The sequence below is a fragment of the Leiobunum rupestre genome, chromosome 10, assembly GCF_980474605.1.
Source record: "Leiobunum rupestre chromosome 10, qqLeiRupe1.1.hap1, whole genome shotgun sequence".
NCBI lineage: Eukaryota > Metazoa > Arthropoda > Arachnida > Opiliones > Sclerosomatidae > Leiobunum > Leiobunum rupestre.
The window spans coordinates 19,169,718-19,187,963 of record NC_143393.1 but is presented as its reverse complement, the minus strand read 5'-3'; the positions used below and the strand labels follow the sequence as shown (position 1 = coordinate 19,187,963).

Below are 18,246 nucleotides of genomic sequence, written 5' to 3'. Positions count from 1 at the left end.
TTGAAAAGAGAATAAGTTGAAAATCTAATTAATAGTTATCAATAATAAACTTTTGAACTTATTTATTAATTTTCACGTATTCATTTATTTGCTTGTTACAAATGAAAAATAATATTATATAAAATTTTGTATTAACTACTGTAAACTACACAGTAGCACAGGCAACTTGCATATTTAAGGTTTTTAAAAAAAATTGTTTCAGAATAGATATTTGTATATTATAGCATAGACTAAGAAAGGTTTACCCCAAAATGCAAAAACTTTAATATTGAAATCTTAATAATAGTCAAAAATGTATTTGCCACTTTTTGCCAAATTGACCACTAAATAAATTTTTGGCCAGTCCGGTATTTACCACTATTGTCACATTATTTGCCACTTGGTATTTACCACCTCGGAACACTGCTTATTAACGATTGTAAAGATTTGATTTCATAGTTTTATTTATACTAGATAGTTCCGTTTTAAATTATTATTAATTGCATAGCTATTAAATTATTTTAAAAATAAAAAATTGATAAAACAACAGGAATAAAATCGATTTTCCACTGTTTCAAAATTACGTTACAGATTGGTGGGCCCATCTAGTGAGACTACTCTTATTTACACATCGAAACTCTAATGGCGTTACCCCCGTGAAATCTTCTTCAAATGATATTTCGCAGAATTTAAAGAAAACCTTTAATAAATTATTGAATAATAAATTAAAAATGGTAAAATTAATTTTAATTCTTAAAAATCCCGCACCCAAATTAGTTAAAACATAAATAGTTAAGATTAAATAGATTGGGCTTAGTAATTTAGAATTTGTTTCACCTGAGTAATTAACGTTACGGGGTTTGGACTTTCATTCGACTCGGTATTTTAATGTCGCCATCTATCGGTGAGATATTTATCAGTCTGCGTTTATATTCGAGTAAAACAAGCGACATGGCAAGGCGACTATCTTGTTTGGTGTCCAATCCGCCTCAATATGTTTCCTAAGGAAAGAACTTCCGTTGCTATCGTATAGGTTGTTCTCTGTCTAAATATCCGCCTTCCTCCGCTTTCACTCTCTCAAAAGAGAAAAATCGCCGATAGCTAATGGGTTAGCGAGAGAATGGAGATAAACAAGTTGACGAGGATAAATAAAGTCCGGCGCCCAAGTCGCCTTCTACACTGGAAACCGAACATAGCAATCATATTTCAATTTACTGAATATCAACTTTAAATATTTCATAATTTTTAAATTGAATATCAACATTAAATATTTCATAATTTTTAAATTGAATATCAACTTTAAATATTTCATAATTTTTAAATTGAATATCAACATTAAATATTTCATAATTTTTAAATTGAATATCAACATTAAATATTTCATAATTTTGTAATTGGATATTAACTTTAAATTAAATAATTTCGAAATTTAATATTAACTTTAGGTATTTAATTATTTTTGCAATTGAATATTCACTTTAAATATTTAAAATATTTAAAAATTAAGAATTAAGTTGACATTCAATTACAATAAAATTAAGGATTAAGTAAATACTCAATTACAATAAAATTAAGGATTAAGTAAATACTCAATTACAATAAAATTAAGGATTAAGTAAATACTCAATTACAATAAACTTAGGAATTAACTTAATTCTTAATTTAAATGTAATTTAATTCTTAGTTTTAATTTAATTATAATTTAATTTAATTCATTCTTAGTTTTAATTTAATTATAATTTAATTTAATTCATTCTTAGTTTTAATTTAATTATAATTTAATTAAATGCATTCTTAGTTTTAAATTAATTATAATTTAGCTAAATTCATTCTTAATTTTAGTTTAATATTAAATTCATTTAGCTAAATTATTTCTAATTTTAGTTTAATATTAAATTCATTTAGCTAAATTAATTCTTAATTTTAGTTTAATATTAAATTCATTTAGCTAAATTAATTCTTAAATTTAGTTTAATATTAAATTCATTTAGCTAAATTCATTCTTAATTTTAGTTTAATATTAAATTCATTTAGCTAAATTCATTCTTAATTTTAGTTTAATATTAAATTCATTTAGCTAAATTCATTCTTAATTTTAGTTTAATATTAAATTCATTTAGCTAAATTCATTCTTAATTTTAGTTTAATATTAAATTCATTTATCTAAATTCATTCTTAATTTTAGTTTAATATTAAATTCATTTATCTAAATTCATTCTTAATTTTAGTTTAATATTAAATTCATTTATCTAAATTCATTCTTAATTTTAGTTTAATATTAAATTCATTTATCTAAATTCATTCTTAATTTTAGTTTAATATTAAATTCATTTATCTAAATTCATTCTTAATTTTAGTTTAATATTAAATTCATTTATCTAAATTCATTCTTAATTTTAGTTTAATATTAAATTCATTTATCTAAATTCATTCTTAATTTTAGTTTAATATTAAATTCATTTATCTAAATTCATTCTTAATTTTAGTTTAATATTAAATTCATTTTAAAATTCCGCTTTCAAGTTTAGCCTCCAACCGTAGTAGTCCAGTAAATTTAGGGTTTACACTTCGGAAAAATGGCCGGCACCTTCATTTAGTTGTAATATATAAAATGTCAAAACTCGCCATAATTTGGTTGTGAGCACAATGTTTTATCAAGAATGTGTTTATTTCTACTCAGGGAGAATGAATATGTCGAGACTATCGACGGACACGTTGAGGCCCTAACCCCGTCACGCTAAGGGGGGGGGGGAGGGGAAAGGAGGCGGTCTTATTTTTTGCGTCCTCGCAGCAGCGTTAATCTCGTCGAAAAACGTAATTTTTAAGAACCAATGAGATTGCAGTATTATTTGATTTTATTAAAGCGGAGGAGCATACCGGGGGCCCAACGGGTGGAATTGGAGAAACGCTAAAAATAGTATCGACATATTCATTCTCCCTGATTAAAAATAAATACATTCTTGGTTTTATGGCGGGAAATATTAGCTACAGAAATGTTTGTGCGCTTATCACCGTTTGTATTGTATTTACGGCTATAAACCCCCATATACGAAAATTAGCAAGGGCGTATTTAAGGGGGGGTTGGGGGTTCAACCCCCCCCCCCCGAAATGCTAATGACTGGGGGGGGGGGCTAATAAAAATCAGTGAAACTTCCGTCAGCCGTTTATTCCCATTCGACCGAAATCCCATTCGACCGAAATCCCATTCGTCCGAAAGAATTTTAAAATATAGCCCAATTGGCGGGGTGATTTGGTATTTTATTTATAAGGTATGTACTATCGAAGATCCATGTTTAGGTTAGGTTAGGTTAGGTTAGGTTAGGTTAGGTTAGAGTTGGTTAAGTTTACTATTTCAGTTTTGGTTCAGTTACTTTTCTTGACTAGGTGAAGATAAAAATATAATTCCTGCTCATTCCATTTTATTTTCAAATAAATGCATTGTACAAAGATATTAAAATGACATAGCTAAATTCATAGCTACTGCATCTAGTAGGGAGAGTGATACTTCATTTTGAGATTAAGACGGAATAAATAATTATTATTGATGTATAAATACCCTCCTTTATTAGCTATCCGCTCCATTGCAAACGACTTCAGTAACTAAATTGAAAACATAGCAAAAGCCAATTTATATAGCAGCGTTCGGTCGAATGGGACACATAAAAGCGTTCGGTCGAATGGCACACATAAAAACCGCACGTTTCGGCGGAAGTCGGTCGAATGGGACACCTCAAAAACCGCCTTCGGTCGAATGGGACTAAAGCCCGTCAGCACCCCCCCCCCCCTTGAAATTTTCCCTCAAACAATCCTGGATACGCCCTTGAAAATTAGTAGAACAAAAACGGTTCTACGGAAACGTTGTACCCGAAACACGTTTTACAATTTGGCGCCTTACTTGAATGTACGGCGCGTTTTTAAAATGGATAACTAGGTTAGCTATTGTTGTTTCTGTAATAAAACGCTTTAAAATGAACAGTGTTCCGAAGTGGTAAATACCAGGTGGCAAATAATGTGGAAAATAGTGGTAAATACCGCCCTGTACAAAAGTGTATTTTGTGGTCAATTTGGCAAAAAGTGGAAAATACATTTTTTACTATTATTAAGATTTCAACATTAAAGTTTTTGCATTTTGGGCTATAAAATACAAATATCTATACATAGTTGCCAGAATTTGGGCTAATTTGGTGGTAAATATTTATTATTATTTTATATTTTATTATTTTTAATTTGTAACAAACTAATAAATAAATAAATAAATAAATAATTGAAAATTAATAAATAAGCTAAAAAGTTTATTGATAACTATTAATTAGATTTTCAACTTATTCTCTTTTCAAAAGGCCCATTTTCTTTATTAGCCACTATTTTCAACTATTTGCCAATTAGCCACTGGCCTGGACAAAAATCCAAAAAGGTGGCTTTTTAGGAACACTGAAAATGAAGCTACTACGAAGGTTTGAATACTCTAAACCATACCTCTACTTGGAATGCTTATCCTGGCGTATCGCGTATGGTAAGATCGCTCTGACGGCTTTGGCCCCGCCTTTGAGCGCGCTCCCCTCTCACGTTGTAGTTTGTTAAGTTAACATAGTGACGTCCAAAAAACCGTCAGCCACATCGAGACGAAAATCTGCCGCGATAAGCATTCCAAGTAGATGTATGGATTCCTGAATATGACTCAATGAAGATGCCTGTAAAAATTCAGCTCTGTAGCAATTTTTCCAAAGTTTGGCCAAAGGTTTTACTAATGTTACTGCACTTTACTGGAAAGATGGCGACGAAGCTCTCTTGTATGCTCTGCCTGAATACCCTGGTCTGCAGATAACCTAGGGCCGTTTATACTCTGTGGCAATGGCGTCAACCAAAACGATATTGATGAAATTCGTCCGAGTATAATTCTGGCGCCATCTATTATGCGTCGGACTAAAAACCGCGTAAAGGGGAATTAAAACCAACAAAAAGGGACAATGTAGAGCAAAAAATCGTGCGCTTTTCATCAGATAAAAAGTACGTCGTCGGAAAAGAACCATAAATCCCGGTAAACCTTTATCATTCTTTTCCTTATAATTATATTCCCAAGGCCAGAAGTAAATTATATATCACTTAAGAGATAAGTATGAAAGCTAATGCGTGGTATATTTAGCTTTTATTACAAATATTATAAATAATATTGGAACACATAATCCTTTGAAACAATTCCGACCTAATTCAGGTTCGTACCAAAAAAAAAGTAATCCAAGATCTATCGAATAATATTTAATTGGTTATTTTTCGAAGGTCCCTGCTCCATTTGGCGAAATGCGACTCATGAGGAAAATAAAGAGTTGTTAATTTTCCGTAAAAGTTAAATGCGGAAAAATTTGCGGAAATTTTTAAAACGGAAAAATTAAAATTGAAACCAATTACTTTTTAAGGGTTTTTATTGTAGGCTAGTCCAGAGGTTTAGTTTTACTTTTGAAATCGAAAAAAATGAGGCGAAAATGCCGGGAAATTTAAATTTACGAACAATATTAGGCTAATCATGGAATGAAAACCTTTTTTTCCGAAAAATACGGAAACATTTCCGGAAAAAGGCTCCGGTAATTTTCTGGAAAATTTTCCGAGCGGTAAATTTTCCGACTTTCAACTCTAGAAAAATACTTTGTTATGATTTAATTAAACCCAAAATGTATTTATATATATAATTATCTCCATTAACAGTTAATCAAATCAGTCCGAATGGATCCTTCTCCCTACGATATAAATACAATCTTGATAAAACTAATAATAATAATAATAATCAGCTAGGCTAATACCCAAGGCACCACCTTAGGCCCAAGTCATCTAGCGACTTATAATGCCTTTAAACAGGTGGCCAGGTTACAATGCGTAGGAGGGTGGTGGCAAGCCCTTCATGCCACGCGAGCCAACAGCTCCCTACACTAACTATTACATCAGGAAAATATATTTAATAAATAAGTAATATAAAATAATATACCCTAAATGGAAACTTATCTCGTAAGAGATATACTATGCGCTTATGCTTCGGGAAAGTGATAAACGATCTTATTATTAAGCCTAACGGTTTTGTAGTAATGATTAATGCGAAGGTGTACTTATTTAGGGGTCTAAATTAACGTCACTCCCCGACGCTAGAGGGCATTGTTCGGGGTTAATATATAACCTGGAAATGATTGGCACTAGCGTATGTTCCAAAAGAAACACAAAAGATTTTTCATGTCAACGTAAAAATTTCAGATACTATTTAATCTCGCGTTTCGATCTCTGGCACCAGAGGGGACCCGACTCCCTCGTAAGACCAAGTGTCACTTTCGGCAGCCACCTGCCAATCTCCCCCCCTCATGTGCTAGACACATTCTCTGTCTCCATCTATGCGTGAGCTGTATAGGTCTATTTTTTCACGTTTAGTAGGGTTATATTAAATTACACTTAATAGCCTGTATTTTATTTTCCCTTTGGACTGGAGATGTCTATTAAAATAGGTCAGTCCCCTGTAGAAGTGTTCGAACCGCAGCGCATCCGTGTTCAGGATAAAGTATATTTTCAGGCGTTCGTCGCGAGCTTTTGATCTACATTTAGTGTTTGATGTACATGCTCGTTTGTACCACTCTTACAGGATGCTAATTGTTGAGGTTAACGGTAATAGTAAGTGTATAGAGCTGTTGGCTCGCGTGGCATGAAGGGCTTGCCACCACCCTCCTACGCATCGTAACCGGGCCCCCGGAATTAATGGCTTTAAAAGTCGCTTGATGACCTGGGCCTAAGTTGGTGCCTGGTGTATTAGCCTAGCTAATTTTTATTATTATTATTTTTATTATTATTATTATTATTATTATTATTATTATTATTATTATTATATTCCGAATTTGGTCATTTTCGCGTCATGATTAGAAACAAAACCAAATTAAACAGCTCAAATAATTAAATTAAAATAAAAAATATATCAAACGCATCGATAGAATCATAAGCCACATATTTACCGTAAGTATGTGATAGTGAATAACTGCTTAATACAGATTTTCAAAGCAATAGAAATATATAAAGTCCGAGCATGACGATTCAATGAACCTAAGTCTGTAATTATATTCCATAAGAGTGTCAGTTAGTCAAGCAGCGTTTGCCAGTTCTTGAAACTCAAATTATCGTACCAGAGCCAAAAATTATAAATTTCCGAAATAAATTACCGTACGCCTGAAAACTGGCGGTAAATTGAAATTGTGTGTGAAATAGTGTCGTTAAATTTGTAAAATCAAACTTTTAAATAACAATTAAAGTTCGACGGATTGAAAAGTTATGTTTCTTAAGTTAGATTTTCAGCCAATTTAAAAATTATCGTACATTATCGTACGCGCAAGCTGAATTATCGGAAAATGTCATTAGTACGCCATTGAAAATACCGTACCTTCTAAAAATTAGCTCAAAATTATCCACGTGTGCGATAATTATCGTACGTCTGGCAACGCTGTTCAGACTAAGTAAAGTAATTACTGTAGTGACGGAGAAATTACGTCAAAACAGAAAAATACGACGATGCAAAGAACACTTATTAGACCTAATAACTTAGTCTTAAGTCCACCTAAAATAAGCAGTTATTCTAGAAATGGCTCTCGGTGAAAATGTAGCACGTGAAAGATTGGGAATTTGACAAATTTACATATAGAATAACGAACTCCAAAAACTAGTGTAATTAATAATAAACTGACAAAATTCAACGATTACCAGTACACTATAGAGGTTTTTATTAAAAACGTGGTTTTAAATTGTTTTTAATAAAAACCTCTATAGTGTACTGGTAATAGTTGAATTTTGTCAGTTTATTATTTTATTAAATTTACATAATTTAATTATACGAGTGAACTACACTAAAATAACACTATCAGATTGGTTGAATTTGACCAATAGCAAATAGAATAAGTACAAAACGTACGGATTAGAAATGTGTCAGTGGGATGCAACCAAATGCAATTATTGAAAAAACCAATAACGTGACTTATGACAAGAGTCTTGTTGGCACTTACAGTTTCTCCACCTTCCCAGGAAGAGGGTCTTGATCTGCTACGGACAAATTTCAACATGTTCGTCCCACTTGGACGCCTTTCGGTCGCTTCGCCAAGTTCGACGACGCTCTTGTCGACGAGGAAGAAGACGAAAAAAACGTGACGACTATATTACAATCTTCCTTCCGGTTTCTCACAATATATATAGTCGCTTAAAAATGCCGCTAGCCAACAAAAAAGACTCAACCTTAAGCCTTGGCAGGTAGATTGGAAACCGTACGCGACGCGGTCCTAGGATTGGGCTGATGGCAAAAATGCGTTATAAAATCCGGAGAATTAGTAAGCGACAAGAGGACAGAGCCGAAGCCGCAACCGGTAGCGAGAATCCCCGTTGAGGAGTGCCAATTTTTGGCCAACATACAACGATACCACTCGTGTACGAGACAAGCTAGGGTAGGTGCCAAAAGTTTACAAGTCGAAAGCTCTTCCTGGCTTTTTCCAGAATGGCTGGATGCGCCAGTCAACGCGCGAAAACTATCGTAAAAGTTTGCAGCTGTTTAGAGAGCGCGTTTTTTCTTCGTAGTTTCTTAGCGCCTTCATTTAGAAGTTGAAATGAAGGTATAAAGGCCTACAAACCGCTATCTTGGGACGAAGAGTTCGAGAACAAGTTTGAAGTAAATAGGCTAAGACAACTGAGAGAGAGAGCTGTCTATACAGGCGTCCACCGAAATTTACCGCGCGTAGATGGGGAAAAAAGTGGAGGCAAAAGGTTATAAATAGCAGAAAAAACACCAGCCACGTGCGAGGGATTATTTTTAGTTTTAGCCCTCCGTTTTCGGGATAAATATATTGGCAGGTTATGCGTTTAGATGGTCAGTGGAAGGTTGTCGTGATTTGATATAATACTAAATTGGAAGGCTCAAGATGACGTCGTGGTTTAAATGAGCTATGGAGTTTACACCTCGGGTAGTTTCCTTGTAAGAGTGGGTATTGTAGTGGTTAGCACTTTCGCCTCGCAGCGAGAGGAACCGGGTTCATAACCCTGCTTGTTGGCACTGGGTGAAAACTTGAGTTTGCAAGTTCTTTCCTCACTGGTTCAAGGGATTATCCCCGAGTTCTGCGGTTTCCCCTTCCATAAAAACTTGCAGAGGTTAACGGTAAGAGTAAGTGTGGGGAGCTATTGGCTCTCGTGGAATGAAGGGCTTGCCACCACCCTCCTACGCATTGTAACCCGGCCACCTGTTTAAAGGCATTAAAAGTCCCTCGATTACTTGGGCCTAAGGTGGTGCCTTGGGTATTAGCCTAGCTGATTACTATTATTATTTTTATTTAAAATTTTTCCACTAGGTTTAACTGAAGCTAGTAGTTAAGTTAAAAACACGCCGTAGAGCGTATTACCATACCGAAACTAACATCATGAAGTAGAGTTCACTTTCTAAGGATAAATTTACATTTTCTATTAATTTATCCAAATTTCCAGGTAAAGATAAATATGCAAACTTTTATTTTACGGAGCAGCCTAGACTTATTGAAAATCTAAAAACTTACAAAAGTAAAATTAACGTTTAGTTTAGAATTGTTAATTTTCCGGAAATATTAAATGCGGAAACATTTTCAGAAAATTTTCCTTAAATCGGAAAAATAAAAATTGAAACATATACATATATATTACTCTAGACTAGTCGAATTCGAAAGAATGACGCGAAAATGACGCACAATTTAAATTGGCGAACAATATTAGGATAATTATGGAAATAAAACTTTTTTTCCTTTATTTCAGAGTGGGAAATTATCCACGGTAAATTTTCCGACTTACAACTCTAGTTTAATTTAGCAAAATAATTACATTTTTGAATTGAAACATAAAATTAACTATAAATTTTAAGATTATGTTCTATGGTTGGTTATTTTGCAATAAATTAAAAGTTTTATAAAAGACTGATACTTCATGGAATTAAAAACATTTTATTTAATATCCAAGTAAAAAAGTACGATCTAAGAAGCCATAACTGATTTAATGAGACATTCGCGGTTTCAAATAAAATGTTTTTAATTCCATGAACTTTTAATTATTATAAAATTAACTATATTATAAGTTTCCGATCCACAATCAATTCGCGACCGACTCATCATTAACGAGATACTATTTTCTATTTTGTTACTTATGGTTTTACGGGTTTACCTACATAATGTAGGTAGGTCGATAAACAGTATATAAAAAGGATAAGGTGAAGTAGGCATACTACTCTTGGCCCAAATTGTTTCCGAAACACCAAATAGTCGATTTCCTGGAGGAGAGAGGCGTAAGAGGGGGGGGGGGGCGAAAAAGAATTTATTAGGCAAAACGTTCGCAACCGGGCCCGAAAATCCGTTATAATCGTTCCCTTCTGTTTTGGTTTTCGCCGCCCTCCGCTTAATGGTCTGTAGTGGCGGAAACAGCCCAAGTTGGGCAAAGCTGGATCCGCAAAACAGCGATGGTCACGACCCACTCCTTTTGGAGTGGGTTTTTTCATTTTCAGCGAATGTGAGCAATAAGTTATCGTTTAGAAAGATATAACCGTAAATAAGAAGAAGGGTCGATATATTGCCCGACCCTCTCATTTTTGAGCGGGTTTTTGTCATTTTGAGCGAATTTGTTTAGAAATATATAACCGTAAATGAGACTAGCATCGATATATTGTCGCTCAAAAAACGAAAAGAGAGGAAGGCCAATTTGGCTGCTAAGGGATCAAAAAGAGGATCGCCAATTTATTGCCGCTCAAAAGAACGAAAAGAGGATCGCCGATTTATTGCCGCTCAAGATAACGAAAAGAGGATCGCCGATTTATTGCCGCTCAAAAGAACTAAAAGAGGATCGCCGATTTATTGTCGCTCAAAAGAACGAAGAGGATCGCCGATTTATTGTCGCTCAAAAGAACGAAAAGAGGATCGCCGATTTACTGCCGCTCAAAAGAACGAAAAGAGGATCGCCGATTTATTGCCGCTCAAGATAACGAAAAGAGGATCGCCGATTTATTGCCGCTCAAAAGAACGAAAAGAGGATCACCAATTTATTGACGCTCAAAAGAACTAAAAGAGGATCGCCGATTTATTGTCGCTCAAAAGAACGAAAAGAGGATCGCCGATTTACTGCCGCTCAAAAGAACGAAAAGAGGATCGCCGATTTACTGCCGCTCAAAAGAACGAAAAGAGGATCGCCGATTTATTGCCGCTCAAAAGAACGAAAAGAGGATCGCCGATTTATTGCCGCTCAAAAGAACGAAAAGAGGATCGCCGATTTACTGCCGCTCAAAAGAACGAAAAGATGATCGCCGATTTATTGCCGCTCAAAAGAACGAAAAGAGGATCGCCGATTTACTGCCGCTCAAAAGAACGAAAAGAGGATCGCCGATTTACTGCCGCTCAAAAGAACGAAAAGGGGATCGCCGATTTATTGCCGCTCAAAAGAACTAAAAGAGGATCGCCGATTTATTGTCGCTCAAAAGAACGAAAAGAGGATCGCCGATTTACTGCCGCTCAAAAGAACGAAAAGAGGATCGCCGATTTATTGCCGCTCAAAAGAACTAAAAGAGGATCGCCGATTTATTGTCGCTCAAAAGAACGAAAAGAGGATCGCCGATTTATTGCCGTTCAAGATAACGAAAAGAGGATCGCCGATTTATTGCCGCTCAAAAGAACGAAAAGAGGATCGCCGATTTACTGCCGCTCAAAAGAACGAAAAGAGGATCGCCGATTTATTGCCGCTCAAAAGAACGAAAAGAGGATCGCCGATTTATTGCCGCTCAAAAGAACTAAAAGAGGATCGCCGATTTATTGTCGCTCAAAAGAACGAAAAGAGGATCGCCGATTTACTGCCGCTCAAAAGAACGAAAAGAGGATCGCCGATTTATTGCCGCTCAAAAGAACGAAAAGAGGATCGCCGATTTATTGCCGCTCAAAAGAACGAAAAGAGGATCGCCGATTTATTGCCGCTCAAAAGAACGAAAAGAGGATCGCCGATTTATTGCCGCTCAAGATAACGAAAAGAGGATCGCCGATTTATTGCCGCTCAAGATAACGAAAAGAGGATCGCCGATTTACTGCCGCTCAAAAGAACGAAAAGAGGATCGCCGATTTATTGTCGCTCAAAAGAACGAAAAGAGGATCGCCGATTTATTGCCGCTCAAAAGAACGAAAAGAGGATCGCCGATTTATTGCCGCTCAAAAGAACGAAAAGAGGATCGCCGATTTATTGCCGCTCAAGATAACGAAAAGAGGATCGCCGATTTATTGCCGCTCAAGATAACGAAAAGAGGATCGCCGATTTACTGCCGCTCAAAAGAACGAAAAGAGGATCACCAATTTATTGACGCTCAAAAAAGAACGAAAAGGGGATCGCCGATTTATTGCCACTCAAAAGAACTAAAAGAGGATCGCCAATTTTCCGCTCAAAAAACAATAGAAGTCAGATTTATCAAGCTAGCGAGCGCGCGAGTTGCGTGAGATGAGCGTCTTTATCCGCAAAGTGCCCAGCACCAGCGCAAAGCCCCTTCGCGAGCCATATGGGTGTAGTGGCGAGAATTATCCCGCAGAGTTTGTTTAAGAGACTTAATAGCTCGCCTTTTTCCGAAAGGAGGCTCCGAAGGAGGTTGTATATTTCGTCACCGTTACGATCACCTCGCTTTTTTTGCCCTTACCCTTTCAAAAACTAATTAGAGCCACAGGAAGCGAACGACCAAGTGAGAGATAAAGTATCCGTGGTTGGCAAGGCGCTTGATCTTTTAAAGGGAGTACGCAGTATTTAGAAGATTGGCAGCCAGTGATTTCAGACCGCATTTCACACTTTGACAAATCTGCACTCTGGTATACAGGGTGTTTCAAAAAATCAAAAAGGTTACGCAAAAATTTGAAGGAGTTGTAGGGGGTGAGTTAAGAAGTATGCCTGTTTTTTCCCCATTTTCCAGAGAGCTTCAAAGTGTGGCCTACTAGCCCCTGGAAGTAGGCTGCAACCAGCGCAAAACCAAGCAGCAAGGAAAGGCGAACACTAAGGTTTGGGTTCGTGTGATAGGTGAAAAAGGACTTTGTAAACAAATCGAGGTAACCAGCGTAAAAAAGTTAACTTAAACAGTATTTAAAGTCCCTGCCGCTTGGTTTTGCGCTTGTTGCAACCTACTTCCAGGGGCTAGTAGGCCACATTTTGAAGCTCTCTGGCGCTCTTTTCACTCATCGTTGGAAAAAACAGGCATACTTCTCAACTCACCCCCTACAACTCCTTCAAAATTTTTGCATAACCATTTGAAACACACTGTATACTGCGTACTTAAAAAAAACTACATAGAAACCATGGTTTCACAAAATGGCGGCCCCACAACAATGGCGCGAAACACCAGGCAATCAAACAGCGCTCCTAACGGGAAAAAACACGAAATCCGGTGATCCACCATCGAACGTACAACTTTAGGCTCCCTCTAAAAGAATCGAGTTGTGGGAAAAAGGGGTGCTCAAAAAACCTTCGCAGCTGAGTGTGACGAAAATAAAAGTCGACAAATTGACACAAAATGGGCGACACCTAGCGTTTTTTAAGCAAAAGAAAACTAGGCTGTTCAACTTTCTTTTTTATATATCATTATTGGCTATTGGAAATAGATAATTCTTTTGAAGTAAGGATTAAATAAATTTATTTAAGGGGGAAGAATACAGTAAAAGCCTCATTTTCGTTCAAGCTGAACGTTTCTGTTTTAACAATTACATCATCGAATTATCTTTTTCTTGTTAGACTGAACCTTCCTCTAGTGCTTAAAATAATTTTGATATAATATTAATAGTTAACGAGATATAAGGTCCTAACTAAAGGGTAGTTTGGGTGCTTGCCCAACTTGTTTAGCTCCGGGGGTCCGAATTAAAACGTAATAACTTAATTTGTTTTAAATTTTAAATTGTCAAAATTATTTTAAGCACTAAACAAGAGGCTGTTCTACACTTAAATATTAATTTTATAAGTTAAAATACAAAATTAAAAGAGTTCAGCTTGAAATAGCGCGAAAGTAGACAATGGCCACTGTAGTCTTCCCCCTCAAAGGTCAATAAATTACATTTTCCGTTGGCTTGAAAATAGAAATCAATTTAAAAGTAAATACTATTTAAATTAATTAATTATAACAACAAAACTAATAATAATCAGCTAGGCTAATACCCAAAGCACCACCTTAGGCCTAAGCCAGCAAGCGACTTTTAAAGCCATTAATTCCGGTGGCCGGACTACAATGCGTAGGAGGGTGGTGGCAAGCCCTTCATGCCACGCGAGCCAACAGCTCCCTACATTTACTATTACCGTTAACCTCAACAAGTTTTTATGGAAGGGGAAACCGAAGAGCTCGGGGCAAACCCTTAGGGAGAGAACTTGCAAACTCAACACAGAAAGAGTTGTTCCAAGTTTTCACCCAGTGCCACAAGCTGGAATAGAACCCGGCTCATCTTGTTACGAGGCGAAAGTGCTAACCACTCCGCCACCCTACAAAAATGCCAATAGGAAAACGTTTAAAATATTTGGTTTAATCAGTACTTTTGGTTGCTAAACGGATGTACTACACTTTGATCTTAGACAAACGACGAAGCTTTTTAAATTTCAAAAAGAGTTTTACACGAAGTCCTATATTTTGTGAACGCGAAACGATGCTACACTTTGATCTTAGACAGTATGAATAAACTTACTTTATTGCTGCCAAAATATATTACACTTTGATTAACGAATTAACCACGTAGCGAGATTTGTTTAACAGCTGATGCGAAAATATACTACACTTCGATCTTAGCCAAACGAAGAAGCTCATTATTAAATTAAAAAAAAATTATATTTTATTCGCAAATACGAAAATAAACTACACTTTTCAACTTAGCCAAATATTTTATACTAGGCATCTTTAAATATATTTTTGTCCAAATAGATGACTATCTTATAAATAAATATTTATTTTTTTTTTTTAAATACGTTACAGAATTTCACCAAAAACCACACAACAGTATGCTAATTTACATATTTGTTTAAACTGTAACCATTTCTAGTTAAATTATTAGGTGGTTTTTTTTCGCCTGTCCCAGGACAAAAAGTGTAACCTTTTTACCCTAAAACGTTTTATTCGCCTGTTCTCGGGGTAAGATTTACCCTGTCCCGAATTTTGTTCGCTTGTTCCAGAGCTCAAACGTTACACTTTTTACTCCTCCTCGAAAGGAGGTTTCACGAAAACATGACGGGTTTTGAACATCTTCACATGTGGCAAGCTTTTAATAACGAAAATCCAATTGTTAAATACTATTTAATGACTTTAAAAGTTGCTTGATGACTTAGACCTAAGGTGGTGTCTTGGGTATTAGCCTAGCTGATTATTATTATTAAAGAAATAAGAAAAATGAGTCCTATATTGATGATCTCACCACCGGCCGCCATCTTAAAAACAAAACAAATATATAACCTTTAACCTCTAACTACTCCCTTCTTACTCCAACTCGTTTTTTTCGTCAAGATAGAATTGGAGTAAAATGACGTCATAGGGCTACTTTTTTGAACCTGCTCAAAAAACCCAGAACAGGCGAAACAAAACCACCTATAGTTATAATCAACCATTTTGAAGAAATGTAGCGTTATTGATAGCCCCAAAACTAGACAGCAAAGAGATTGAGTGCGAATACAGCAAGCTCTTTCCACTATGATAAAGGACTAGATTTGAAAGATGGATATTTAGAATCCCGCAAACCCCTAAAATAGGAAAAGAGTTATTTCTTAACGTCGGAGTGACCCTTGGATAGGGGTATAATTCCATTATCAGAGCGCCAGCAGACCGTTCGTCGCGTCTAATAAATCGGAGGCAGGCTCCATTTACCAGCGCGTAATAATAATATCAGCCGAACTCTTGCCAAGTCGAAGTAGCGAATTTTCCGACAGAAAATGCAACATTCCCCAGACTTCCTTTACTGAGACCCCTATTTCGTATCTTTTTTTTCTGAATTTCTTGCTCCGAGTGTAAAAACATCTAAACTTGGCAAATTAACGTTTTCTGAGTTATAATAGTTTTGAAGGTTTTCTACAAATTGAGGTGTACCACCGAATTTATAAATAATAATAATCAGCTAGGCTAATACCCAAGGACCAAGTCAGCTTTTAATGCGTTTTAATGCAAGGTTAAAATGCGTATGATGGTCAGGTTAAATTCAATTCAATTCAATTCAATTCAATTTCCATTTATTTGAGTTTTAAATAGACAAGTCATCTTTTTGACTTAGCCCTTCTCCTTTTTGTATTGTCTATTTAAAACTCAAATAAATGAAAATTGAATTGAAATGCATATGATAGCAAGCCCTTAATGCCACGCGAGCCAACAGCTCCAAACACTTACTATTACCGTTAACCTAAACACGTTTATGGATAGGGAAATACAAGAACTCGGTGGAAACCCCCTCTTAATTATCGATTTAAATGTTTAAAATTGGTAATAAATAATTTGCAATCGCTTGAATACAAGGTAGAAATCAAGTTATAATAGTAAAATGTGGAGTTACTTTATTTTCGCTTTGAAAGTTGCATTGAAAATATCGTAATTATAAAATATATCGTAATTATAAAATATATCTACTTATCCAATGATATAAATCTGCGACTTCAGCTTACAAAAAAAAATAATCAATTTTCCCAATTAAAAAATATCGGTTTAAAAAAATTAGTTACGATATTTTTAAGTTTTTAACCTAATTTTTATGACGTTATCCTTAAAATATTGCGAAACTTATTTTTCCAGCGATAAAATAAGCGTGAGTTACGCGGGTGAGGATAACGTTAGAAAACGTCCAAAATAGAGATACGTTGTTTATAATCTCAGCTAGCGATTTTCCCCAAATCTTTTAAAACTTCTGGGGCTAAAAATCGCGCTTTTCTCGTTGGCGCGGGTCCCAAAAACGGCATCGGCCAATCCTTCTTCATCTGGCATCCGGACGTCGCTTCAGCGGCACCCTTACCCGTCAGCCTCGTCACTCGCCGGGGTAAGTCGACCCTAAACTGACAACAAGAATTTATTCCGGTCGACAGAGAATCCACGGTCACACTAGAGCTTAAAACCCAGTTTAGGTCGGTTTGAATGCCAGTTTTGACCGCCGACGATAATTCCTGGTTCACACTTGCGAAATCACTTCACCCCGGTTCGCTGATAGCCAAGGCTTAACGTCATTTCAAATTACGACCAAAATTTTGAAAATACGAAAGTTTTTCCCAAAACAATTAGTTAATCATGTTTACTATACATAGAGTAATATTATTTGACATTATTTAGAATTTTATTCCCATTATTTTGGAAAATACGAGTAATTTTACTTCCCCGCCTTGTCATTTTGAAAGCGATTCTAAGCGAACCGACTTGGACGAGTTTCTTCCCGAACCAACACGAAGCGATTTCTCACACTGGTTTTGAAAACTAGTTATCAAAAGCAATTTTAGGGGTAAGTGTAAACCTGGCTTTAGAGTGAGTTCGAAATCTGATGTTTCAAAACTGAAAATTCATCACTAAATTATTGCCAATAAGAAGTGTCATACTATTATGCTACTTATGGTAAAATGTTATTACTTAATACCTTGTTGCTCATGTTCATTATAAACTAACTCAAAATACATATGAACAAATATTGTATCCCGATACAATATTTGAGTGTCTTCCAACTTACCGGCAGAAACAGGGGAAGATTAAAGGATGGAAGAAGTGGTTTCTAATGAGGGAATCAGAAGGGTTCTTATAGCTATTGGCAACCCCCTGATATTTCCACGAATATTTCCCTGATTTTTCCAGATGCAAGATAAAATAAAACTAAGATTTACAGAGTAATTCATTTCATGGCTGTCATTTAAGTTAAATTGGTTCAATATTATAATGTAAAAGAAGTAATAAAGTCAATAAGAAAAACGTATTGATGTAAATTGGTATTCATTAAGGCAAACTTTCTGAACCCTCATAAATTTCCCTGATTTCCTTGATTTTTATAAAAAAATGAAATTTCCCTGACGTTAAAAAATGGAATTTCCCCGACGTTAAAAAAATTGGAATTTCCCCGACGCTAAACAAATTGGAATTTCCCCGACGCTAAAAACGGAATTTCCCCGACGTTAAACAATTGGAATTTCCCCGACGCCAAAAAAATTGGAATTTCCCCGACGCTAAAAAATTTGAATTTCCCCGACGCTAAAAAATTTGAATTTCCCCGACGTTAAAAATGGAATTTCCCCGACGTTAAAAATGGAATTTCCCCGACGTTA

General features: G+C 35.5%; 1 protein-coding gene across 3 annotated transcripts in view; it reads right to left on the bottom strand.

Moving 5' to 3' along the window:
* The window catches only part of by (focal adhesion protein tensin), a 294,492-nt gene that overhangs the window by 179,235 nt on the left and 97,011 nt on the right, over window positions 1-18,246 (bottom strand). The window contains exon 1 of one of the 3 annotated variants that reach the window (XM_090161247.1): window positions 7,998-8,151. The exons of the other annotated variants lie outside the window; for them this stretch is intronic. Within the exon in view, the coding sequence (XP_090017373.1) occupies window positions 7,998-8,054 (57 nt within the window). The 5' untranslated portion in view covers window positions 8,055-8,151. Of the gene's footprint in view, window positions 1-7,997; window positions 8,152-18,246 lie in introns of those variants that run through there. 3 annotated transcript variants of the gene reach the window in all.